Source organism: Convolutriloba macropyga, chromosome 7 (assembly GCF_964194025.1).
Source record: "Convolutriloba macropyga chromosome 7, txConMacr16.3, whole genome shotgun sequence".
In the NCBI taxonomy this organism is placed as follows: Eukaryota; Metazoa; Xenacoelomorpha; order Acoela; family Convolutidae; genus Convolutriloba; species Convolutriloba macropyga.
In genome coordinates this window covers 60938027-60964009 of record NC_134474.1, presented here as the reverse complement: position 1 = coordinate 60964009, position 25983 = coordinate 60938027, and the positions used below count along the sequence as shown (strand labels likewise).

The window sequence follows — 25983 nt, the reverse complement described above, 5'->3', positions numbered from 1 at the left end:
ATTCTACCGACGCTAGTCGGCTATGTTTTAGCCAATAATGTTTCGTTTCACATATTTAAGGGAAGAATCGATGCTTCTGTTGTGCAAATTAGCACCACTGTGAGTTAACTCACTGTGTTGCCTTAACTCACTCAGTCACTCAGTAGTGCTAATTTACACAACAGAAGCATCTGGGCAGAGACTCCCGAGTCTTGATTTTTGTCTGTCAATAGAAACCTCAGAGATCGACTCCGGAGTGTTCTCTTAGCAGCCTTGTATTTAACCTGATCAGACTCTGAATCAGGGCTGGAACCTTTTTTTTCTGAATCAGGTCTGATCGATTGCTTTCTCTGTTGGATTTATGGTAGTGAACACTTGTATTACAAACAAAGAAAAACAGAAGAGAAAAATTGATGGTAATAAAGTAATTGCTTTTGGTTTAAGGCTGTCATTGATTGATGTAATTTAAATCAGTTGCCGTATCTAATAAACTACAATCATATCCCGTTTCCGTTTTCTTCAAATTTTATATGGGTTGTCTGGAAATCGATAAAATTTTATATACTGTAAGTTCCAGAAAAATTACTAATTTTCATACGGAGAAAATGCAGATAGAATTTTGAATAAAAAAATAATTGTCTTTAGGTTAATCTCATCAGTTCCCTCGATTGTGTTGAAAGTATCACATGACATTGTGGCTACTATGTCCCCGTTCGTGCGACAGGCTGACTTCTCGCTCGATTGGATGCAATTGGAGGCTGGCAAGTCTGTCTACAGACAAGGAGATAAATCAGATGCAACCTATCTTGTCATTAATGGACGGCTCAGGTCCGTTTGGCAAAACATCGGGGCTACCAAGAAGGAACTTGAGGGTGAATACGGCAGAGGGGATCTGGTTGGAATGGTAAGACGAGTTTGAGACATCAAAACTGAAAAACCTTAACTGAAAAGTGGAGACAAAATTTTCTTGGATTTTTTTGGCTGCTTTTGTCTCGGCAAGTCTGCTATTTTCTCATTGACGCTATTTTGTGATTTACGACTCGAAGAGTTTTTGAGCAGTTTATAGCTGCGCCGCTGTAAACTGCGCGTAGCTATATTGCGGTGTTCCTGGTTTTTTTACAATTCAAAAAATTTGAATTGTATTGGGGCGCTGTCTTTTTATGACTCGAAGAGGAGTATCGGAGAAGTCCTTTTTTAATCAATTTTATTGGAGTGATTTTTGAAGCGGTAAATGAAACCCGTGAAAAATTTTGGAGTGATTTTAGTGCTGAACAAATGTGAACAGCGGAGCAAAAAGAGAGTGGTTTTTGTTCATACCGCTGTTTTTGAGAGCGCGAGAAATTGATGTGTGAGAAAATTTTCTCTAAGCGACCGAAATTTTTGTTCACGTGCTGCTTTTAAAAGCAGTTTTTTTGCAACTTTTGATGGTTATGAGGTTTGATTATGATATCGTATTAGTTTTAGGCTTGTTTCTATAGGAATTGAAGGTTTCAAGTAGTTAATTTGAGTTTAATGCTACTTTCGAGGTTTTCTATCAGTTTTGCTGATTTTTAGACGAAATTTAATGATTTTTTTGCCTGTTTTTTGTTTTAGTGCTTTAAGTGGGGTTTGAGTAGAAGCTTGTTACTTAACGAATATTCAGATACCAATTGGCTAAAGTTTTCTTGGTATAAATCATTCTTTTCTTAGGAAAATTAACAGAAAAATTGAGAAATTTTAAACCATTTTTCTTATTTGTTTGCAGTTTTCTTTTTTTAACCTTTTCATTGCTTTTCATTGCTCTAAATGCAAAGGAACTTTATTGGGCTTTATGTTTCCTTGTACTATAAAAAAGTCATTAAGTTTTTTTAGTTTTTTTTCAATTTGTTTTTGGTTATTGAATGCCGTTTCTATTTTTCCTCAAATTTTTTATGGCATTTGTGGAGGTTCAGGGTTCATAATAGTTGTTGTAGTTGTTTAGTCATAAGTATGGGCAATTTTTTCCTTCGAGTCGTTTCCGGAATTCTTCCGGCTATGTTTTTTTAAGATCTGTTCACACATTTTCATGATTTTTGAAGTCAATTTAGAATAGTGATTTTGGTCACGCCGAAACAGGAAGTGGAGCGAAAAAGCGAGTGGTTTTGTGGCGCGAAACTTTTTTGCTCTAATTTTAAAGTAGAGTGACAAAACGGTGTTTGAACAAAACTTCGCTTTCTCGCTAGTGGTTTTTTGTTCACATGCGGCAATTTCACTTTGATTTTTACTGTTTTTTCGATTTTTTGGATGGGATTTTTTTCTAAATGGTTTTCTTAATCCATTCATAGTCTGTTCTAGGTCTAGTTTTTGGTTAAGTCCATGAAAATTCAAAGAATTTTTGGTGTATTGGGGAGCTGTTTTTTATTTGCTCGCCAACGAAATATGTAGCAATTATATTAGTCCTGTGGTCTTTTTCATGCCATTTTTCGCTTGACCGAAACGGTATAAAATGGTAGCGCTCTGAGGGCATGAAGTGGCCGAGCAGCTCTCTTACAGCCTTACTAATCTCTAAGTATCCGTTTCACCAAAACTGTTTTGAGGAGACAATTTCAGGGTGTGAGAGGGCGGTTCTTGGTCTTAAAAGTTTGATCCACTCCGACACATCCCATCGCTTACCCCCCCCCCACACACACACACGCACACAATGTTAGCTCACCCCTCCCGCTCACCCCCCATGCTAGCATTATTAAGCCGCAGGTAGCTACTACCGCTCGGCCGTCGTTGGAGAGCATTTCGCCCGACGTTATGTTTTAAGATCTTTCACACATTTTCATAATTTTTCAAGTGGAATGGTAGAAGTGGTTTTGGTCATGCTGAAATAGGAAGTGGATTGAAAAAGCGAGTGATTTTACTGCTGGAATATTTTTCACTTCAGTTTCTAATCAGAGTGAGAAAACGGCGTTAGAACAAGAATTCGTTTTCTCCTGTTTTTTTTTTCACATGCGGCAATTTGACTGATTTTTTGATATTTTTCTCATCTTTTTTCAGATTTTTTAAATGCCAAGATCTGTCAATATGAATTGTATTGGGGAGGTTTCTTTTTATGATTCGAATTTTGGAGAGGGGTCTTTTGATAAATTTTATTGGAGTGATTTTTGGAGCGGGAATGAAACGCGTAAAAAATTGAAAACGCATGAAAGTTGTTTGAGTGTTGATAAGAATTAGAGAGTGAAGAGGAAAAGTCCGTGTTTTTTCTCTTAGCATTGTTTTTATGAGAGCAAGAAAATGAGGTGCAAATTTTGTGTAAGCGAGATTCGGCTTTCTCCTTGAAAAGCCGAATCTAAATTTTTAAAATCAGATTCGGCTTTTTCAAGGAGTTTTTTTTCGGTATAGCTATTTTTCAGTAAAGCGGCTTTAATTGGCTACTGCATTATTTGCATCCTTTTGCTGAAAGTTTTTTGAGATTTATAGGTAAATAATATCAGTTATGTTAATTTGGATGTTTTCGGCTATTTTGCGGATTCTTGGGCTATTTTAGCAATTTTGTTGACAATTTTCGTTTTTTATTGGGATTTGCGAGAAAACCTTCTCAAATAATATTTAGTTACCAGTAGATTACTGTTATATCGTCATAAAACATCGTTTTGTTGTTTTTGGTGGAGGAATATGACGGAAAATAGGGAAATTGTAAATTTTTGTGCCCCAATTTTTGACAGATCTTCAATTTTTCATCAATAAGAAAATTTTGTGAGATTGAAAACCGTTGAGCCTACAATGGCTTGGCGATTGTTGTGCGAGCACGTATATGTTTAAAAACGGCCCTTGTGTTCTCAACTGGCTATTATTTGTCAATAGTGATTGGTTTGTTCAAAATCTTATTGATTTGTCTATCAATGGTGTTTTTTTGCAGAAAACTTTGGAAAAAAATGAAAGTTGTTTTGTCGTCAATTATTCAACACAAACGGCATTGCACAGTCTTTTTGAGAAAATGTAGGAGTCGCATTATATAGAGAGAGAATTTCGAATGGCTGTGGGATTTTGCTGTTTCACTCAAATTTTTAAACAATTCCTTAGTTTGCTGCGTTGTGTGTTTGGTTGTTGTCTTGGTGAATTTTCGACTCAGAGCAGTTTCATGAGTCTTCCGGCTATTTGATAGATCTCTTCACACAGTTTTGTTGTTTTAAGTCATTTTGATGAGGCTGAACAGGAAGTGGAGCGGAAAATGCTACAGGCTAGCCTATTTTCACGTTTTGAGTTCTTTGTTTGGTTCTTTTTAAGTCTTTTTCTTATCGATGAGAAGTTAGAGCGGTAATTTTAATCAACCTGCAATACTAAAAAGAGCGAATACGCGTGTTTTTCACATACAAGTATTTTGCTGTTTTCCTCCGTCTTAGATAATGGTTTCAAAAGCTCATGTAATATATGTGTTCTAATAATGCATAGATTTTTTTTAAATTGAGCAAATGACTTATACACTGTTTGTTTTAATGGAGTATTAATGATTTTTTTAAAGTTTTGCTTGATTTTGTTTTTTGCCTCGTTTCTGGTTGTTGATTTCCAAAACAATGTTTAATTTTTTTAAAATTCTAGGGACGCGTAGTGTTAATCTCTAAATAAAGTTTGTTCTTTTAAATTATTTTTGAAATTGTTTATTTGCTTTTCAGATTTGATGTTTGCTTTTGCTCATATAGGATCATGTGCTTTGTTGACTATCATTATTTGCATAATTTGGATTTTTAGGTCACTAATGATTTCATTTCTCTGGATTTTATTTCGGAACTTGTGCTGTTATGTTTTTGTACTTCGTAGTCAAGATTTTTGTTACAAACTTATAACGTCACTATCACTCCAAATCTGCTTTTTGTTGTTTCATTCGTGCAGTTTTGACTGAACTGCGTGCGTGACATATTTTTCACCCTTGGTGCAGCTAATTTTTTGGTGATTTGCTTGATTGAGATTTTTGTCACACTTTACTTGCCTCACTCTCTTAATTGAGTTTCCTCACTTTCAATTTGAATTTTCTGTACTTCAATTGAAAATTATATTGTCAATTTAGTGTATTTCATACTAATTGAAAATTGTTTGAGAGCAGCTAATAGAAGCAGCAATAAGTTATACAGTTTTTAAATCAAAATGTAAGATCTCAGCAATTAACGAAAATTAGAGAAATTTCTTTTTCGGTCGATTATCGAGACTGCATACCTACAAAGCTATCGCGGCTTCTTTCAGAAAATCTGACAGCTATGGGTTTATTCGTTGTACTTTGTCAATTTTTCCGTTTAAAAGTCACCATGCTCTCGCTGTGACTTCCTACTCTCTTCACTCACTGTTTTAACAGAAGGAACTTTGACTTCAGTCATCAAACGTAGACACCATAGTGAATACTGTCATGTTCAAAAAAGAAAAATTGAAATAAATTTCACAGGCTATTGAAGCATGGTCATTAAAACATATTGCATTAAGCTATTAGTAGTCAATAGACTGAATCCTCATTGGTATTTTTATTGGGCTTTTCTAATGCTTTTTAGTAGCCATTGTTTAAATGTTTATAATTTTGAAATCTATATAAACCTGCTAATTAAATGAGAAATATTTTCGGCTCTTTTTAAGATCTGTCAGTTAATTTTTTCCCCTTTTCATTTTCTGTATTAATTAAATTCGACCTGGGATGGGGGCGTCAACATTGGCTCTTTTCCGGCAATCCGCCCGCTTTCTTCGAATGAAGTTTTGGCCGTTAATTTTAAACAATATTTGATGCTTCCAATAAATTTTAGTGATTCGACAGTTGAACAAATTTGAAGTGTGGTGCGAAAGGAGAGTTGTTCTTTGTTCATACTCATGTTTTTGAGAGACTGAGAAATCGAGCCAAGAATGAACTTCCTGTCAGCAAGAGAATTTTTGGAACACTTGCGGCACTTTCCAGTAGTTTTTTAACTAATTCCTTTTTAAAGGTTTCAATAGTCATTTATAATTTTAAGGTTGATCTGATAGTCTTTGGATGAAGTTTTTGGATATTTCTAGAAGAATTTTACACCGATTTGTGAAGATTTTAAGATTTTTTACGGCTTTTGTCAATTTTTTTTACTGAACGGTTATGTGCAATTGATTAGTCTGCTATTGTTTGATTTTTCTGTTAGACATTGCAATTTTTCTGTTATCGAGTTATTTTTGACGAGAAATAGAAAAATTGAGAAAATTTTTCATTGTTTGTTTTTATTTACTCCAAAAAGTTTTTTTTGGAGCCTTTTATGGCTTGCCATGTATATAAGCAATGTAAAACACAATATCTTGTTTCTTATGCATAGTCTTATATGAAGGTTTAATCAATTTCTCTAACTTTTTAGTTTGAATTAGTTTTGGCCATTTTTTTTGTCCTGTATTGAATGTTCTACTAGATTGTAGTTAGTTTAGAGGTTAGTTTTTTATTCAAGCCGTGTTGGGAGTGCTTCGCTGTTTTTTAAGATCTGTTCACAGTTTGATATTTTTTGAAATCAAATTTGAGGTGTAATTTTTGGAAACCAAAACAGGAAGTGAAACGAGAGTTTTCACTACACAACGAGAGTTTTTACTCTAGAGTTTTTCACTCCAATTTTGAAGTGACAGTGATAAAACAGCGTTTTAGATTGATATGTTATTTAAATTTTCATAATGCCAATACTGGTATGCCCCTGATGTCCCCAACCCGGGGCTACAACCAACCTCCAAAAGCCCCCAATTACCATAATTATACCACAATTGTGGACTTTATTTTACTGCAAAAACAATCCCTTATATAGCCTATCATGGGAAAGAACCGTTGCCTGAACATAGTAGCTGTGCAGCTACCATATATATAGTAGCTCAACGTGTATATAGTAGTACGAGATATAGTATGTGAACATTTTGATCAGGTGGAACTGTTGACGGAGAGGGAGAGAAAGACATCAGTTCATGCAGTGAGAGATACTGAGTTGGCTGTGATTCCGGTAGGTCTGCTGGACTTCATAAAGGCCAAGTACCCAGGAACAGTTGCCAAACTTATTCAGATTCTCTCTCAGAAGATGATGACACAGCATGAGGATCTTAACTCAAGTGAGATGATGCTTACCTATTTAATAAACATTTTCTGATAATTTTTGAAATGTTTGCGATGGCGATTTTTTTCTCAATATTGAAAATGATAATCCTTGTGTACGGTGGTATGTGTGATGTTCCACAAGTTTTTTGTGATCGAAAGCTGGGAGAACAGTGACAGCTTTGGAATATTAGAATATTTTAATTTCATATTTTGTTTCGAAAATCATCCCTTTGCGAGGATCATTGTAGTTTGAACCTTTAAACCTGTGACTTTTCTAACGCTGCTCCCTTTTGTCATGTTATCTAGTTCATAACTTGAGTTGCATAAGTTTCGACTTCAATTTTTCTAATTTGTCATCCTATTTTATTGCAGTTATGAAAATATCTAACAAAGTCAATTTTGAGTTGTTTTCAAAAACGTTTTTGTTACAGTTTTACGATTCATTTTTGAACGCTTTTTCTTCTGTAAGATGCGTTGATTTTATGAAAACTTGAAAAGTGTGCAATAGTGGAAAACATTATTGAGTGCATGGGTGGAACTAACTATGCTGGCTGTAGATTTGCGTTAATTGAGCCTTTTTTTGTGAAGCTCGTAATTTAAATATTATATTAAGGATCAAATGGGAATAAAAAATAACGGTAAGTTTGTTTTCTATATTCAATTGTGGCAATCCTCCCTGATTTCATTGTTTAGCTTCTGTAACAATTCCTTTGAAAAAAGTTGTTGTTATTAATTGCGAAGTTTATAGCAATTATATTATACTTGTGGTCCTTTTTATGCAATTTTTCTCTTGACCGATGTTTCGTCTGACCCCTTTGACTTTTCGTCCGAAGGGCATTAAGTTCTTTTAAGTTCCCTTTCGTCTTATTAGGCTCACCATAGTGTATACGGTTCACCAAAAACTGTTTTGGAGACATAATTACATGGTGAGAAGAGTTGGAACCTACTCCACCCCTCCACCCACTTCCCACCTCACTTCACCCCCATCCCCACCCCTGCACATCTTTACAAACTTAACCCAGCGAATTCGACCCAACCCATGCCCCCCGTTGTGTTCACCTACGCCCCGTCAATTAAGCTAAAGCTAGCCTCCCTAAACCGTAGCTAGCTACTGATGAAGCCAACTGCTCGCCAGTCCTTTGAGAGCAGTTAGCCCGACGTTAGTTGGATATGAATATCGCATTACGTGTTGCTTAGTTTTTAATTCAGGTTGTCTGAGGGGAAATACATAAATCAAAAAAGAGGTAACAAAAAATAGTTTTGCGCCGTCTATTTAGGCCTATAGTGAAGTAGAAAAAAAGAGTAAATTATACCAGCACAGTTTGTTGTCTGAGGGAGAGACAAGAACTTATGTCTACTCAACATTTTCTGTGAATCGCATAGAGACTAATAAGGCTCACAGAAAGCTGGTCAGCTCCTTAATGCGCTTGGATTTTGAAATTTTACTTTAACTTGTGCAAATTTTCCGCGCAGTTCAACATTTCTCGCTCGCATGTCGAAATTTAATTTGGTCAACAGTTTTTTCTGATAAAAAATATCACAACTTTAACAGTGAAACGTCTTTACATCAATGATGAATTTGTTCATTGTTTACGAACTCAGTTTGAGGCCATTTGTATACACGTGTGCTTTGTATGCAAAATTTTTGCTTGACCGTTTTTGTAGCTAACTACTGTTCCTTTTTTTCGTCTGACAGTCTTTTTTCGCTTCACAGTTGTTCATGCAGCAAAGCTGAGAAGATCAAATTTTCTGATTAAATTTTTCCTCTAACTAATGGCATTTGCGCGCTTGACGCCTTTTCTCACTCTTTCTAGTCAAGTTCTTGTGTTATTTGCGCGGTTCGATTCGTTGATACGTGACTAGCCTCACTTAATATAAAAAAATATTGCAATTTTTAAAATCAAGTTTTATTTGATTTTCTGATTTTGGTCAAAGGAACTCATATGCGTAATAAACTTCTCCAACGAAAAGGCTTGTGAGGAATGAGTTTTAACAATTCTTGTTGATTTGTCGCCCATTTTTTTACATTTTGTTTTTACTGTTTTTTTGAAGCGTGGATAACCTTTATCTTTTGTATATTTCTATTTGTTTTATACGGCACGCAACTCTTTTGCAGGTACTCCTGTAATCTTCAGACCATGCTTGCTCTTTTGTTCTTAACCATTCTTTGTTCTCAAATGACTTTTTACGCTTTAATTTTTTGGACATACTGCCTGATCTAAGTTTCTCTCATTCCGAAATACAATTTGTTGCTATGATAAAGGCGTTTGTAAGCGGAGAAGTATGAAAGTGTTTATAGCTTAGTAAGTAAGATGTTGGACTGACACCCTTGCGGGTCCGAACTTATCTGGGCCGGTTTTTTGTACAGATAAATTTTTCCAGGCTACGCTCCCTAAATTAATCCCACCGCCTGTCGTTCGAAAGCTTTTCATCCGACGCTCGTCGGTTTATTTTTTATCAGGACTGGGAAACGTCTTGAAGAAGTTAATTATTGGTTAGAACAGTATTTGTCTTTGATTGTCAAAATTGCTGAAAGAATGTGTTAAAGTAATTTTTAAAATCGTTTTAAGCCGTATACATGGTATTTTTTCCAAGATTTCCCGTGAGGTTTTTTCTAACTTGATTGCAAAAGTTTTTCAAAAAACTATACTTCTTCATTTTTGATTATGTCAACCTTGATTTATGTCTTGTGAAATAATCCGTCTGTTTCAAAAGCTTCATTTTTTCGATCTTTGTAAAAATTGAGCAAAGTTTGGAATTGGGAGGGTTCAGAAAATTGTGAGAGCGCACAATACTGAGCCTCATTTTTTTGCAAAAACTTTTGACGCTTTTTAAAATACACCCCCTCCCCACCCCAGTAAACATCACTGAAGACACAAAAGACAGTTGGAAGCCAATACTTGTCTTTGATTGGTTAAAAAAATGTGAACAGGAAAACTGAATGTAATAAAAATTGCGAACAATACAAATTTTTCTTATTTCTTTGTCATGTAGCTGGTTTTGTCCTGCTCAGGTACGTTGTATCCCCCGTTATATCAGAGCTTTTTAAAGGATAAATTGTACTATTGAGATGTTGGACATCTTTCGCGAAGAAGAATGTGCAAAGGTTCCTACTGCGGCTCGAACTCGCGCCCTCTTCTTGCTCAGCTACTCCACTTGGAGGCATGTTCAGAGCAATAACTGGATGGTAATCTTCTTGCAGCATACTGTGAAGCATAGTACATAAAAGGGCGTGACCTTTTTCAATAAGCGTTTCCTCTTCGTTCCAGTCTTTCGAACTTGAAGGGACCCAAATCTTTTCCTCAAATTTCCAAATGTACTCTTCTTTTTCAATAACCCAACCATGCTTTTCGGGCAGAACACAGTCTAAAATAGTGATATTCATGGTGTCAATACAATTTTCTGGTACTTTGTAAGCTCTTAGTGAATCCTGGTTTTCAACTGATATTGAACAGAAGTCCGTTTCTTTGAGACCAGTATGTGTAAACCAAATTGCGGCCCTCTCGATAACGTTTGTGATCATGTGTACATTTACACATGCAGTCCAACCTTCAAACTGTAGCTGTTTAAACAGCGCAAACATGACATCTAAAATGTCGCGTACTTTCTGAGGAGATCCGTCTGTGAATGGGTTCCCTTCTAAGATGAATGTTTGGGAACCCTCGCATTCAGAGAGTAATGGGTCCTCGGTCATGACTTTGCGTTTCCAACTTGACTTTAAAGCTGCTTTTACTACATTTTTGGTCTTCTCGTCGGCTTCGCTTAGAACAAATCTATTTTTGCGCATCATTGACAAAAAGAAGCCGCGTTTCATTGGAGGTGAAGCGTCTTTATCTTTCCAGTGCATTATGGTGCTTCGTTTCCTATCTAAAGGAATGGACATATAAACCCGCATGTTATCCTCTTCCAACTTATGCATTATTTTACAGAGAATTGCTTTGCTTTTCAGCGTATCAACTGAACGTTTTGTATCCCATATATTGCTGTTCACTCGGAGTGATGTAAATAAAAACTTGGATTCTTTTTCAACAATTTCGTAACCGCTATCTTTCAAAATTGCCTCAAGATCTTCTGTTGACTCGTGCAAGTTGCCGTAAGTCCTCAACTTGCAACGTCCGAGTAGTTCTAAAAGTCCAAATTGATGTGGTTTCCGAGTATTGTAGTTATCTTTCCTCAAGAACCAGACAAACATGTCCCGACCATGACCGATGTTAGCTACGGATATAATGGTGTAGCCACCCTTCAACAGGTCCTTAAGCATGTCTAAAATAGCGTTCACAAATGTAAAATGGTCCTGGAAGTAAGGCTGAAAAGGCATGCCGTAAAGTTCTATTCGTCTCATGCCTTCGTGTGTTTGAAATACTCTTCTTTTCACACCTGGGGTTCTTTCCCATAATAGATCTTTGCTATAATTCTAATTCTTATAGTTCCTTTTTATAATTCTTTCCCAATATAGCTCCCAACGATTTATTCACGGTCTTCATGTTCAAGCCTGATGAAGGTGGGGGGGGGAGGGTCTTGAGATAGATCTCGATAAAGTCGGTGGGGGAAGGGGGGTCACGGGGTTCAAGCCTCAATAAGGTTGGGAGGTCTTAAAATTCTAGCCGTATTAAGCTGGTGACCATATAGTGACCATATAGGGAAAGAACCGACACCTTTGCTGTAATTATACTTCATAGCTTTAATAACTTCTTCAATTATTTCTTCGTCTGCGTTTGCGATGCTAATATACTGTTTGTGGTGGAATCCGATGCTCATAATTGGGACTTTGGGACAGTAAGGGAAGGAACTGCTACTGCGATTTGAAATATCTGTCATGTTGGTGCTGCTTTGATTCCCATAGTTGCCTGAGTTTTCCTCCGTTTCCAGTTGTATCTTTGGTTTGTCGAGTTGATCTTGGTTGGTAGCATCGTTGGCTCCGGGATCTTTCATTTATTAGCTAGGTGTAATGATTTTATTAGACTGAACTGTTTTTAACGTTACCTTAATTTTTTAACGTTACCGCTTCCATAAAATTGTATGATGGGGAGGTGGTTGACAAAACTGATCCGGAAAAAACTTGACGTCAAGATTTAACTTAATATTTTGTAGCCCCTCAACAGCTTAAGATATTTATTCAACGATTCCTATTAATAATATTAGAGGCCCATTGTGCTAATAGAAGTAGCATTTAATCGATTTTAGTTTGTATAATTCCTGATGATTCGTGGGTATGGGAAACAATTTTAGTCCACTGTTTTCTGAATTCAAATCTTGGTTCTTTTGAAAACCGCTAACAGTTGCGCCTGGAACAGTTTGGTTCGTAAATTATACTCGCGTGCGTACAAAATTATAAAAGCTTGACTTCTATTGACTTCCTGTTTCTTCATTGTTACAGTGGGAAGTTTTGAGTATAATAGATGACAGAGTATCAAACAATGGAGGGCTTTTTATAAAAAGGTTATCGACCTGACATCAGATTGAACTAAATGTGTCAGATAAAGGGGCCAAAGGCATTTGCTCCCCGATTGAGGACAAGCTAAAATGCTAGTTAGTGTATTATCAAACAAGACGATAGATACACTAATAAATTGAAATTGATTCAGAAGGTTGAAGAAAAATTCTCTCCCTTCCTCTCCGACCAGATTCTAAAATTAATTACTGAAATCGTATACTTTTTAAAAATACTTTTGGATCCGGTTTAACATTCTTTGTTGTACTGAAAATCTTTCATGAATAAAATAAGGTTTTTAAACAAGGAGGCTCGGTAATGTGCGTTTGCACGTAATGTCACGACCCTTCCCCTTCTCATCCACGTTTTGATTTAATTGTCTTGCAATTGAGGAAGAGATAAAAAGCATTCCGAAAAGTCACATACCGTTCAAGAAACAAATAAGTGAAAAAAATAAAGCTGGATTAGAGGGCCGATGAGACTTGCAATTTATGAGAGTACCGGACAGGACAAACATGAAAATAAATAAATTGCAAACATTAATAACGACTGAAATTTGATGTCTATATTTAGAAAAAACACTTAATAAGAAAAAAATTGAATCAGTTAAAACCTGAGCTAAACAAGATAACATGTACTTCATTAGGTAAGATATGAGAACGGTCAATAATAAGACTCGGTTACAGGTCGACAAAGAAGAGCAAAAAGCGCAAAGTTCATAAATACATTTCGGTTTCTGTAAACAACCAATTCCAAATTGATTAAAACTAGTACGTATCAACTTTGATAATTAATTGCTCTCAAGCGCTTAATGCCCTCGGGGCGCTACTTGTTTCTCCCTTTTTTGAGGACAAAAATTCGAATGGTTAATGGTTCAGACGAAAAATCGGCCAAGATAAAAATTGCATAGAAAACACCGACAGGACTATCAAAAAAGCTACAAAGTTTGTAGCAATTATATTAGTCGTGCCGGTATTTTAAAGCCATTTTTTGCTTGACCAATTTTTCGTCTGACTCATTTGACTTTTCGTCACTCAAACGGAAAACGTGAAATGTTTCCGTCTGAAAAACGGGATAAACAGGTAGCCCGCAGAGGGCATTAAATGCTTGAGAGCATTTAATTAGCCAAGTTGATACGTATTGGTTTCAATCAATTTGAAACTTGTTGTTTACAGAAACCGAAACGTATTTTTGGAACGTAGAAATGATTTGAATTTTTTGCTGTCCTCTTTTGATTTTAGATGTCTTCCTTGAAAAGGGTCTTTTTGAAAAAGAACCACAAAAATTGACCAGTATCGAAAAATATGTCAGAAGTAAATTCTCCTACCAACAGAAACCTGATTCTAACATCCACTGACCTCCACCTGATGAACTCGATTGTACCTAGGCCATATATGATTCTCATGAAATGTTGATGAAAATAGAAAATCACATCTGGGATTCGGAACTAAGATCTATTCACATGTCATTCATGTAAAATATTTTTAGCTAACCTAAATATTTTTTGTATGTTTTCACATAGATAATTACAATAAATACGAGCTAGTTTTTGTATATTTTCAGTTCCAATTTTGCTTTAAGATTCAACTTCTTGAATTCTTTTGACCCGGGTTATCGACCACGACACTCACGAAATTCTTATAAAAACACATTTCTAATCTCTAAAGACGTCGGTCAAGACTTAACCAACAATTTAAATATTATTTGGACCAACAGTTAAGTTGATTGAGTCTAAGTTACTTGTTGGCGACAATGAAAACGAAATTCGGAAATAAAAAGTAATTGAAAGTCGCTGAAAGCGATAGCTATAAACTGAAATGAGTAATTAGATGATTTTACAATCACCGTACAACAACCAAAGAACGATCATAACGAGGCAAAAACAAAACAAATTCTATTAAATTTTGCGGGAGAACGGTTTCGCAGCCGTTAAAACTGTAAGCTAATCTTTGAAATCGTTCCAAAATATTCTTTTGCTTATTCGTTCAATGCCGATTTGAACTTTCCTTAATGTGATGATTTGAAACGGGATTAAATTGCAACCTCAAATATACGAATATAAGCAAATATGCAAAAATCACTTTATTAGTTGCTAATAAAACCAATATTCGGAGTTTGTTTCAAAATATTTGGAATAAGTTCTCCCTTAATATTTTGAGACTAAGCTACATGTGGAATGAGATAAGCCATCGGCAAACTTCAAAACTTCACTGACATTTTCTTAAAACAAATTGATTCAAACTCCTAAGAAGCATTAGATTACTGAAAGCAATGCATAGGTCCACCTATCGCTCTTAAATAACCAAATCCAATCTTTTATGAATGAGATAAAGTCATGAGGCTCTAAACAAAATGACAAATGAAGGCAAAACAAAAGAAATCAAATAAAATTTACGAAAACACATAGTTAAAGACATAAAAGATATTAGCTATTCTATGAAGACATATGTGTTTATTTGGCTTCTTTTTTGTCTTAAATAGGATCTGTAATTAATTGGGCATGAATTTGAAGCCAGTATTGTTGGCAATCAACAAAAAATAACAAGAATGCAAAAATATTTTGAAAGAGACTGCGCACCATTATAATCCGAATAATTATTGATTGTAAGAATGCAAGATGTGTCCAAACCTAGACCCGATTTTGCTGTGCATCGAACAAAAATATTTAATTATTCCATTAAATGGCAAAAAAAGATCAATTAGCAAATTGAATATTTTAATAAACCAAAAACAGTTGATGCATTTTGTATAAATATTGAGTTATTTTTTCAAGAAACCGGCAAAGTTTTAATTAAATAAGACTACTAGACGAAACAAAAGTACAACTAATTTTTTTGGAGTTTTCAAAGATAGTGACAGCGAATGTTGGATCTCTACTTCCGGCATATTTAAACAAAGTGCAACGAAGTTCAAAAAATTGAGTAAAAATATTAACCTAAGGACTCGACAGTTCTAGATAAGCCTTATCTATCCTCCTCTAAGACCAATTGACAAGCCTGCTCATCCTTTGAAGTAAAACTATTAACATTGTTCTTAACAATTCAACATATCTTAGCGAATATGACAAAATTTTTGGTTAAAAAATACGAAAAATTTGTAACGGAATTCCGACTACTCTCCACAAAACGTTAAACCTCGATAACTCCCTGTAAAAACAAAAATAAAAAAATTATAATTACATACTCTACGCTGGGCAAGCTTTCCAATGATACTAGTTTCAACTCTCTACCATGAATATATCGATCGGCCAAAATTGACTGAACAAAGCAAAACCCTCTTAGTATATAGTTTCCCCCCACAAGTGGGTCGAACAATAATTTGAATTGTATAGCATTGTCGTCTTTTTAATGCAATTTTTCTCATTTTTTGTCTGACACCCTTCACTTTTACTCCTAAAACAAGGGGTTATACAAATAGCGCCCTCAGGGCTCTCAGAGTCTTTTGGACCAAAGCTGTTCTATAGACTTAAATTCATGGTGTGAAGGGTGCTTATTCGAGTTTGACCCCCCTTTCGACTTAACTATTCACCCCCCCCCCCCCCCCGCACGAGCCCCCTCTCTCTCACTCCACCAACACTCCATAGTCCATCCTCCTCCTCCTGGCCATTTGGACACCCTTTCTTCCAGCCGTACGCCCGCATCGCTTGAGCCCCCCCCCCCCAGTCCAATGCTAGCCTCCCTAAGCCCCAGCTGCCTACTACCATAGCCAACCGCTTGCCGGTCGTTCGAAAGCAATTCGCTCGTTGGTCGGTTAGGTTTCCTTGTTACATTCTTTTTCACTGGTTTTTGCATTTCATCTTTTTAAGTCTTTTGTGTGGCGCCGCCTATAGAAAGCAGTTTGTTTTCTTTTGATGATTGTGTAGAACTGTGTGAAATTTAATATTTATTTTACGGTTGTCATTATTTCCATTCCACTTAAGCGAAAATAATTATTTTGTTTTGTGAGCGTTTCTTGTTCTTTCTGCTAATTTATTGACTGGCGCCATTAAATTACACTGAAAAGCGTACATTTTTCCCTTTCCAGTTGATTTGACCAAATAGTGGACAAAGTTTGCAATACCTTGTCACATTTTTCTACGATTGATGTTTCTACTTTCCACGGCCTTTTTGTTCCGTCCCACTTTAAACTTAAACTATATACTCAAATGGGGTTTTTGTAGTCATTTTTGGCCGATCAGTTTTATCTTCGTAGAGAGTTCTGAGTGGTATAAACGGAAAGCCCGTCTAGCCTAGTTTATGGATTTATTTTTTTCGATTTTCGCTTTTTGCAGGGAGTTATTGAGAGTTGAAGTTTTGTAACTAGTAGACGATATTCCGTTGTTTTTTTTTCACATTTTTCCCTATCTTTGGCCCAATTTACGTCAGTTTTGCTAAAATATGTTAAAAATGTTTACTTTGGTGTCATTGGTTTTATCCTGAAAGATAGAGGAGGATGGCTAAATTGTTGGATCCCAGTTGTTTTGGCTAAAATTTATGCTAAATTTTCAAAATTCAGACTTTTTTGTCAAAAATGGGACCAATTATATTCTTTTAGCCAACTTTTTAAAATTTGCTGGAAGTAGACAGCTTAAAATTGCGGTCATTTTCTTTGTAAGCTCAAAAAGAGCTGGTTTTCTCCGTCGGCTTTTTCTCCCGAGATTTCCGGAATTATAGTTTTGTCAGTTTTTAGCAATTTTAAACACGATAATTATACAAAATTTTTTTTTTATTTTTGAAATAATGATTTTTTTTTAAAAAAAATCTAATTCGCAACCATTCGAACAATTGAGTGCTCTCTTAGACGCACAGCAATATCTGGATTGATCTCACCACGGATCGTTACGTTAAAAATTGTTTTGGATTTTAATGGGGCGCTGCCTTTTTCGTCAAAATATTTGCACATTTATAGTTTTTTATGTAAATTACTGCCAAGAATTGCAAATCAGGGCTCAGCTAATGACGGATACTATTTACAAAAAACGAGGCCCAGCGAGATTATATTATGGTTTCAGAGTTAAGCTCATAGTTTTTATTGCTCTGACCAATTGTTTTAGTAACAATTTTATGCACTTCTTGATCAAAGATGCAGTTTGTTTTTTAGGAGGTGTATGTGAACCTAGACAAGGCTTCCAGTTATTATCTAATGTCTCTTATGACTTCTGGCGCAGTCTCAATAAAAACAGGCAGAAACTGATTTCATATGAGTTATAAATTAATGTTTATAACGGTTTTTATTTAATGAATGTTTTCTTGGTTTCGATACAATTTCAATTTTTCAATTTTTAAAATAAAATTTTTGTTTAGGATATTTTGTAAGTTCATTTTGTTTCCTTGTCGATTTATCACATTATTGAAGAAAACTATTGCGGGAAAATGCACAGCGTTGAAGAGAAAGCGTATTTGACTTTTTTTTTGAAGTTTGCTTTTTGGGTTGAGACAGAATTCTGTAGCAAAATTTAATGGATTCTTGCCTCTTCTTGTCTCTCTGTTTGTTGTACGACAAATATCCGATATTGATAGGTATCAATTGCCTCCCCAGGACGTGTAGCTCAACTTTAAAGATTTCAGTTTCTAGCTATTTGATTTATTGGCTTTCAAATTAAATTTTACAGTGATTTTTCAACTTTCTCCTCTTTGCTTTCATTTTTGTCACCAGTAACTCAATCTCACTAATTAGAATCCTCAACTGCTTTTTTGGTCCAAACATTATTTTTTCGCTTGGTTATGTGTTTTGAGTTGTTGCTGCGACCCTATTTTCATAAAAGTTTTGTACTTTTCATTTTTTGGGTTTATTTTGTTGTCATGTCGACGTAGTCTTTTTTATAAGGAAGACCCGTTGATGTTCAGATGAAGATCAAGCGATGTTTTACAATTCTTGCAGATAACATCGTACAATTATTTTGCCTTGAACATTGGTGTCGTAAAATTGTTTGAAGTTTTGGCTTCTGCTTGTATTTGTTATTTTGTGAGGTCGTGACTTAGTCTCATTATTAACAGACCCAATTGGTTTCATGAGGTGTTGAAATTGATGCATTCTTCTGTTCAAATCTTAAGTCTGCTTTGACTTTGGAACATATTTATTTTTATATTTAAATAAATTTTTGAATTTTGCAGCTTTGTCATTTTTTTAAAAATCGTTTTTCGGTCGATTTGTAGCTCAGTCTCTGCAAACGCAGGTCACAAGCTATTTTCAGTGGGCTCTATTGTATTCTTTGTGACGGTTTTAGTTTCAGGCATTTGTTTCTCGCCTTTATTACTACTTTTCTACGAGATTTTATAAAGTGTGGGAGATTTTTATTACTTGTACTTTTTAAAGGATTTTTGTTTTTCTTTTTAAATTCTAACTTTAATGGTAGGTCCCATTGGCTTTGAAAAATTGCGCAATTGACCATTAGATGATGGCAATTGCTTCCTATGGAGATACAAATGGAGATTTAAGTGATTTCAGTTAATATCTAATGAAATAAAACTGTGAAATTAATTGTTTGCAAAAATTGAAACTACTCTTTTTTCGGACCTTTTTGCTCTCTTTGTCGCATTGAGGACAAGTCCCATATCTTTTCTAATGAAGTATAGGTTAATTTGTTTTGTTTAGGTTTTATCTGATGCCAGTTTGGTTTTGTTATGATTTTTTCATTATAGACATCGAGTTTTGGTCGTAATTAATGTTCGTTATTTAATTTTTATTTTTTTTCTAGTAGTCCTCTGCACAAAAATTTTTACTGGCCATCTTGCGTGGCATTTTTGAAATCCATTGATGGGTTATTGAACGATATGTATGTTCTTGAAAGTTTTCTATCTCTTAATCATTTGGTTGCCAATTAAGTCAAGAATGTTGATGAGCGGGGTCGGAACATTATGTGCGTACGCACATTACCGAGCTTCCTTGTTTGCTTTCAATGATCCTACAGATTGAGTTCTCGATTTTGTTAATATTGAACAAAGACAGTTCTGAAACTAAGTTCTGTTAATTGCATTATTATGAGTACCTTAAAGCCAGGCATTTGCCTTTTTAATCCTTAGTTAATAAAATGAAGACCTTTTTTCTAATTAAAAGTCAATGAGGCTTTCTTTGGTTTCTGCTTATTTGGTACTTTGTTAGCGGTTTTCGTTCGACTGTTTTCGCCCAAATAACAAATCGTTGTCAAATAAGACATATTTCCAAACTTTCTCAAATCCGAATTAATTTCGCCTTACTGTCACTGTTTTCCACGCTCGGTTTTAATTCTGATAGTTGTAATTGTCACAATCATGCGGTCATCAGTGATGCTTCTTTTGAAATAGTGCTTTCAAAACTGAGTTGCTATTACTGTTCAAAAATTTTGATGATTTTTTTTTTGAGAATTGACCGTAGAAACTTTGAGAGCTCTAATTTCGAAAGTTTAACAGATAAGACAAATATTGGAAGTTTTATACACAGAAGGGAAGAATTCGGTTCCAGTGTTCTCAAAGTACCGGTGTTTTTGTTTTATAATAACACGATTGATGATGTTACCAGGCTCAGTTGGTATGCTGGGAGCAAAGACTCTAAGCAACATTTCGACCATTGCCATTGTACCGAGTAACGATGCAGTGCCTCTGGCTTACTTCACAATGGAGCTGCTGTGGTGCATAAACTCAGTTGGGCCATCCATCCGACTCACTAGCTCAGACATTGTCAACAAGTTTGGAGACACAGCTTTTGACATGTAAGAGCCCAACATTAAGGGCATGCCCAAAATACGTTCATGGATACAGAAAAACATATTTATCAAAAATTTTATGTGGACACGATTGGCGAATTTTCACCAACTGGATGCTATCTCGTAATTGTTGCAAGTGAACGAGTTTGGTTACGAGGGCGTTGTTAACTTTGCAAAAAGTTGTTTCCTACTGTAAACTCCTGATGTCCGAACAATAGTTTTATGTCATCATACGATTTAAACCGCAACCTATGGGTTTCAGTTTGTAATGTTAATTGCTACGAGTGTGATTAGGGTTTGTTTACTCAAATTTTTGTTTGCGAAAAACGCAATACTTTTGTGACTGACTGCTTTTATACATTAGTTGACACTTCTGCTCAGCTTCATTCTGATTTAAAAACTTGATTAAGAAAAGGGTTGTGTTAGGGTTAATGACTACAAGCTGTCCAACTTCCTCTCCCAGGTGGAGGACCACCACAAGATAGTCATGTACCAGACAGACAAGACACTCAGCAGCTGGACACAAAGATGCATTAGACAGGTCAGTATGTTAGTTAGTAAATTGTGTCATATGTGGAACTGACTGTTTATGATATGACACAGCCCTCTTTCTGATAGGTGGATAATTGACTGACTAATGTATGAAATAAGAAAAAAATACTTACATTTAGCTCAATTAAGAGTTGTTGCCGAGGCGTGAGTTTCTTGTTATTTTTGCCGCTCTATGCTATTCCTCAAGTTTGGCTGAATTTTTGAATACAAAAGTGATTGTATTTGATTCTAATACAATTTCAGGCGGATTGCATAATAATACTGGCGGTGGCTGACCAGGACCCCAAAGTGGGCGAGATAGAGAAACAAGTGGACCGTATCGGTGTAAGAGCCCAAAAAGAGCTGGTTCTCCTCTACAAGCCCCTAGATTCATCTCTAAAGGCAGAAGGAAGCCATAAAGCGCCCGTTGACACAGTCCAATGGCTCAATAACAGAGACTGGGTTACCTTGCATCATCACATTAGATGTAAGAGCAGAATATTTTCGAGGAAGACACCCTCCAAGTGGCTAGAGTACTACTCGCCCATTCTGAGTCGCCCACCTGACAAGCACTCGGACTTCAGTCGCCTCGCTAGACATCTTACGAACACATCTGTGGGACTAGTTTTGGGTGGCGGTGGTGCAAGAGGGGCGGCACATTTAGGAGTCATCAAGGCACTTCAAGAAAACGGTCAGTTTGGGTTTTTGGCGTGGTTTTTAGTTGACAACGAAGTAAGATCAAAGTTGTTGTGATCTGATTTTATTTCTATCTCTCATCTCTCCGAACACTGAACACAAGACAGCTCGTGCGAGACGGTTAATTTTATCAGAGCTATAAAATAAATCCATTGCAATTTTTTTCCAATATAAAACAGCTTTTCACAGCTATTTTTTTTCAATTTAATTATGCCACATTGATGAAGTTTTTAATAATCAGCTTACCTGAAGATACACTTCGCAATTTATCTAGAAAATTGTTTCCAAATAACAAGAAAAATTAGTGTCTATGATTGTCTCAACTTTTGAAGTTTGGTTCTTTTGGCAACAAGTTTCTGTACAATTTCTGTACAATTTAAATCAAAATGCATCAAAAAATTTTATTCAATGAAGAATGAACTTCTTTATTCTCTTATCAAATTTAACTAGAAGATTCTAGGAAGCAAGATATTAAGGTATATTGCATTTTGAACTTAAATTTAAGAGAGAAATGAATAGTGTTAAAAATTACTAGGGTACAAAAATACGAGTGCTATTTTCTTGTTTGTTTTAAAACCCTTTCTTATGCTTGAAGTTGATGGTGAACAGGAAGCCAATAGAGAGCAGAGAGCACAAACCCGAAAGCGATTTAAAGCATCAAGAGAAATGATAAAAAATGGAATTGAACAAATGCAGATTTTTTTCTCAAGCAATTGATTTCTGTTCTTGTCCCATGTTTCTCATATTCGTTCTCTCCTTTGAACTTTCAATCAACTCATTTTTCACAATACCTAAGAAACGAGGGTTTCAGGTTTAGCGTAACTGCTCAGTGTATAAGAATTATGATTATTTTTTGATAAAAATAGATTTGTTTTTAATTGCTCTTGAACAAAGTTCAGAGCAATTATTGTAAACGTGTGTGTCTTTTTTATGCAAAATTTTGGCCTGACAATTTTGACTTTTCGAGGGACTTTTACGCCCTTGACTTTTTGCGTTTCGCCTGATCTAAATTTCTCTCTCAATCACAATTTCAAGCAGCTGAACTCAATTGGCGGCAATTTAATACTAAATGTCAAATGAAAAGTGCGCCGAAACTTGTGTCATTTTTTAACTTTAAATCTTAGTAGTGGTATATGTTAACCTCTAATGTGGTTATTTGAAGCCCACTATTGAACTTCTTAGTCCCATTTAGGCTCCCCCTCCCTCCTCCTCCCCCCTCCCCCCGACTGAAGCGAAGCAGGCTGTAATTGATTAAAGCTCCCACTAGTCGTTCGAGAGCAATTCTTCCGACGTTTAGTCGGTTATGTTTTCCCTTTTTTAAATCAGAGATTTAATTTGCCCTGCAATTTTTTGTTGAGCTAAGTATTGAAAATAGGGCGCACAATATTCACATAAAATAATTAATAGCCACCGTCAGCCTCTCAGCAGCTATTATTTCGGTGCTCTGCTTTTTTTTATTTCGCTTTACCTTTTCATCACGTTTTTCGTTTCACATAAGTCACGATTTTCACAATTGGCTTCTGACTTACTTCACTCACGGTTTCAACTGAATAGATTTCAATGGCCGAACAGCGATGGCTGAGCTATTATTGGCCTTCTCTTGTTTTTTTTGTTTCGTCGTCAAGATTTTTGTTACGACCATATGACGTCACATCAACTTAAAATCTGCTTTTCTTCATTCGTCCATGCATTTTCAACTGAAGTGTGTCATTTTTCACTCTTAGTGTAGCGAGATTTTTGTTCATTTGCGTGATTAAATTTTTGGTCACACTTGACTTACCCCACTATCAAAAATGACTTCATCACTTTGAAATTGAGTTTTATTTTCTTTAATTCAAAGATATAAGGTCAGATGGGTTGTGTCACTCTAAATGAAGGTTATTTGAGAGCAGCTAATATAGGCAGCAAAAACTTATACAGGTCTTAAATCAAAATATAACATCAGCCTTCAATGAAAAGACGAATATTTTTGGTCTGTCTTTTTTACTGTTTTTTAAGACTGCAGATCTACAATATGCCAGCTATGTTTAAATTTTTACACGCATTGAGTTTCGTAATATGGTGAATACGGACAATGTCAAATGAGCAAAATCAAAAGAGACGGTCTAAACCGATAAAGCGTGGTCATTAAGTCATAGTGCATTAGGTTATCAAAGTTCATTAGAGTGTTTGGAAGCTGAATTAAGGATAGTTTTAGAATCGAACTGAAACTGCGCGCCAATTTGGAACACTTTAACAATGAAAAAAACCCAGAAATTTCGGTCAATTTATCTCTTCTTTTTTTTCTGTTTTAATCTCAATCAAGAGCGTCAACAACGGCTGGCTTTTTTCCGGCAATCTTTCGGCTATGTTTTATTCAAGATGCCAGAGAAACAAGTAAAAAGTTGAACGATATTTTTCTATTTCTTGGGATTTTTTCGTTCTCTATAAACATCTATTCTGTAGTTTTCTGGTACATCAGTAGTAGTGCCGTCGTTCTTTTGGTTACGAATTCCGACAACTGAAACCAGAGAAATTGACTACAATGTACTATATAGATGTAAAAAAATAAATTTAAGAGTTTTGAACAAAACGAAAGAATGTAAAGCTTTTCCTACTATTTTTTCGAATTGCTCTCAAACAATTTTTTAGAAATTATATTAGTCCTGTGGTGCTTTTGATGCAATTTTGCGCTTGAGCGCTTTTTAGTCTAATCCTTTTAACTTTTCGTCTTCGAAAACTAGGTAACGTCCAAAGGGCATTACAGGCTCTTAGAGCCTTTCGGCTTACTAGATTCTAAGTATGCAGTTCACCGAAACTCTTTGGAGACATAAATTTATGATGTGAAGGGCGGTTTTTAGTTTTTAGCCCGCCACTTGAACCCCTCCAACTTCACCCCGTCCCCACATCAGCCCCCTTCACCCCACCCTTGCACGTTGTTCCACACGTAAGCCACTGCGTTCGGCCCCTCACGTGCGCTCCCCCACCCCCGTGAGCCCGGCCCCACTGCTCGCAGCCCACGCCCTTAGATGAGGCAAAAGCCAGTCTCCCTAATCCAAAGCTAGCTCCTGACGAAGCCAACCGCTCACCAGTCGTTTGAGAGCCCGACGTTAGTCGGTTATGCTTAAAAATGTAGTCGTCTGTTTAAGTTTGGTCGCATCCTGTGCTTTACAAAACTTTTGAACTGGTTGTATCAGAAAACCATTGAACAAGACAGACAAACCTAAAATAGGTACTAAGACGTAGAGAGGTCCCCTAGAAGTTTTAGTTTTTTAGTCTTTTGATTTTGAATTCTCTTTTTATGAAGATTTAATAAAAAAACTAATTTCATTTCTTTTAAATGTTTGTTAAAAACCAAAATAGTTCTGTGAATAGAGTCAACTGGCAATAAAAATATAATAAAACAGTAAAAAAATAATTGTATTAATATAATTTTGTACCCCTTTCCCTCAAGCCCATCGGAGAAACGAATCAATTTGTTTGCTACTAAGATTCACAGTCGGTGAAGATATGAATTTTTTGTTAACTTCGAGGTATTGTCATTCACCGACGTACTCACCGCACGAATTAAGCACAAACAAGTACGAAGTAATCTATAGGAAACCGCTTTAATGCTCGCTCTCCGATAACAATTCAAAATTTTTAACTTTGCTTAGATTCTAGTTGAATTCGAGATTCGATTATTAGCGCCTGGGGTTGAATTTTAAATGTTTCTGTTGCAGATATTCCAGTAGACATGATCGGTGGCACTAGCATAGGGTCATTTGTGGGTGCTCTCTACGCTCAGTACAGACACAGGCCACTCGATAGCTTCATCAAGCGTACCAGGGAGTGGTTCATGGTCAGTTACAGGTTTCTCGGTTTTCTTAAATTCAATTTTTCAATATTTTCGTTTCAATTGTAGTGCATGAATAGTCGCGTTTCCATGTTAGAGCTAGCGAAAAGAAGAGAGTTAAAGAGAAGAAAACATATTCACTTGAGACCGAGGTTGAGACCAGGTGTAGTTGCTTAACATCGTTTTTTACTCCGCAAAGAATAGAAAAGATACAAACTGAAATGGGCCATTTTGCCTATATATGAGTCGTTTCTAATTGTCTATTTTGTACTCCCGGTAAAACTAACTGCTTTCAAAAAGTGTTTAAAATTCTTTTAGTAATTTGAGGCTCATGATTGTTCGTTTTTTTTTTCAAGGTGATGTCATCGAACCTGTTGAAGTTGTTGGATTTGACTTACCCACACACTGCTTTCTTCAGCGGGAAGATTTTCAACACGCAGATACACAATGTATTTGAAGAGCTGCAAATCGAGGTGTTTATTAGAGCTTAATTACAAATGTTCTTCAAACAAATGAGTTAAACTCAATGTTTTTTAGGATCTCTGGATTCCGTATTTCTGTGTCAGTACAGATATAACAACCTCTTCCATCAGAATTCATACCTCAGGTAGGGCATTACACTTGCTGAACAGAAAAAACTTTAAACACCGTCATGTTGACAATTTAAGGCTCTCTTTTGGCATTGCAAGATGCTTTATTTCGGCATTTCTTTAAAAAACCGTTTGTTTTCTTAAGCAGACGTTAAAAATGTGTGACGCTGTTCACAACTGCCCAGTAATGTATAGCAAGATTCAGCATTAACTAGTGCCAAAATCTCAGTGAGATGAGAGTGCATTAATTAAATTAGAGAGCAAAGGTGT

General features: G+C 35.8%; 2 protein-coding genes across 14 annotated transcripts in view; one reads left to right on the top strand and one right to left on the bottom strand.

Annotated features, from left to right (window-relative positions):
* Positions 1 to 25983, top strand: part of LOC142343213 (patatin-like phospholipase domain-containing protein 7) — a 189956-nt gene that overhangs the window by 127223 nt on the left and 36750 nt on the right. For all 7 annotated transcript variants that reach the window (XM_075394961.1, XM_075394958.1, XM_075394962.1 and 4 more), the window contains 8 exons: positions 625 to 883; positions 6825 to 7005; positions 19899 to 20088; positions 20509 to 20623; positions 20878 to 21304; positions 25011 to 25129; positions 25480 to 25596; positions 25661 to 25730. In XM_075394961.1, coding sequence (XP_075251076.1) covers positions 625 to 883; positions 6825 to 7005; positions 19899 to 20088; positions 20509 to 20623; positions 20878 to 21304; positions 25011 to 25129; positions 25480 to 25596; positions 25661 to 25730 — 1478 coding nt within the window. The remainder of the gene's footprint in view (positions 1 to 624; positions 884 to 6824; positions 7006 to 19898; positions 20089 to 20508; positions 20624 to 20877; positions 21305 to 25010; positions 25130 to 25479; positions 25597 to 25660; positions 25731 to 25983) is intronic.
* LOC142343214 (uncharacterized) lies at positions 9878 to 13055 on the bottom strand. Of its 7 annotated transcripts, none has more exons than XM_075394969.1 (3): positions 13036 to 13055; positions 11647 to 11930; positions 9878 to 11368 (listed from the first exon to the last, which is right to left on the bottom strand). In XM_075394969.1, the coding sequence occupies exons 2-3, from the start codon at positions 11921 to 11923 to the stop codon at positions 9978 to 9980; spliced, it is 1668 nt and encodes a 555-aa protein (XP_075251084.1). In that variant the 5' UTR covers positions 11924 to 11930; positions 13036 to 13055; the 3' UTR covers positions 9878 to 9977. The 7 variants fall into 7 exon arrangements, with proteins under 7 accessions (XP_075251084.1, XP_075251083.1, XP_075251078.1 ...); XM_075394968.1 differs by lacking the exon at positions 13036 to 13055 and adding an exon at positions 12317 to 12388; XM_075394963.1 differs by lacking the exon at positions 13036 to 13055 and adding an exon at positions 12226 to 12384.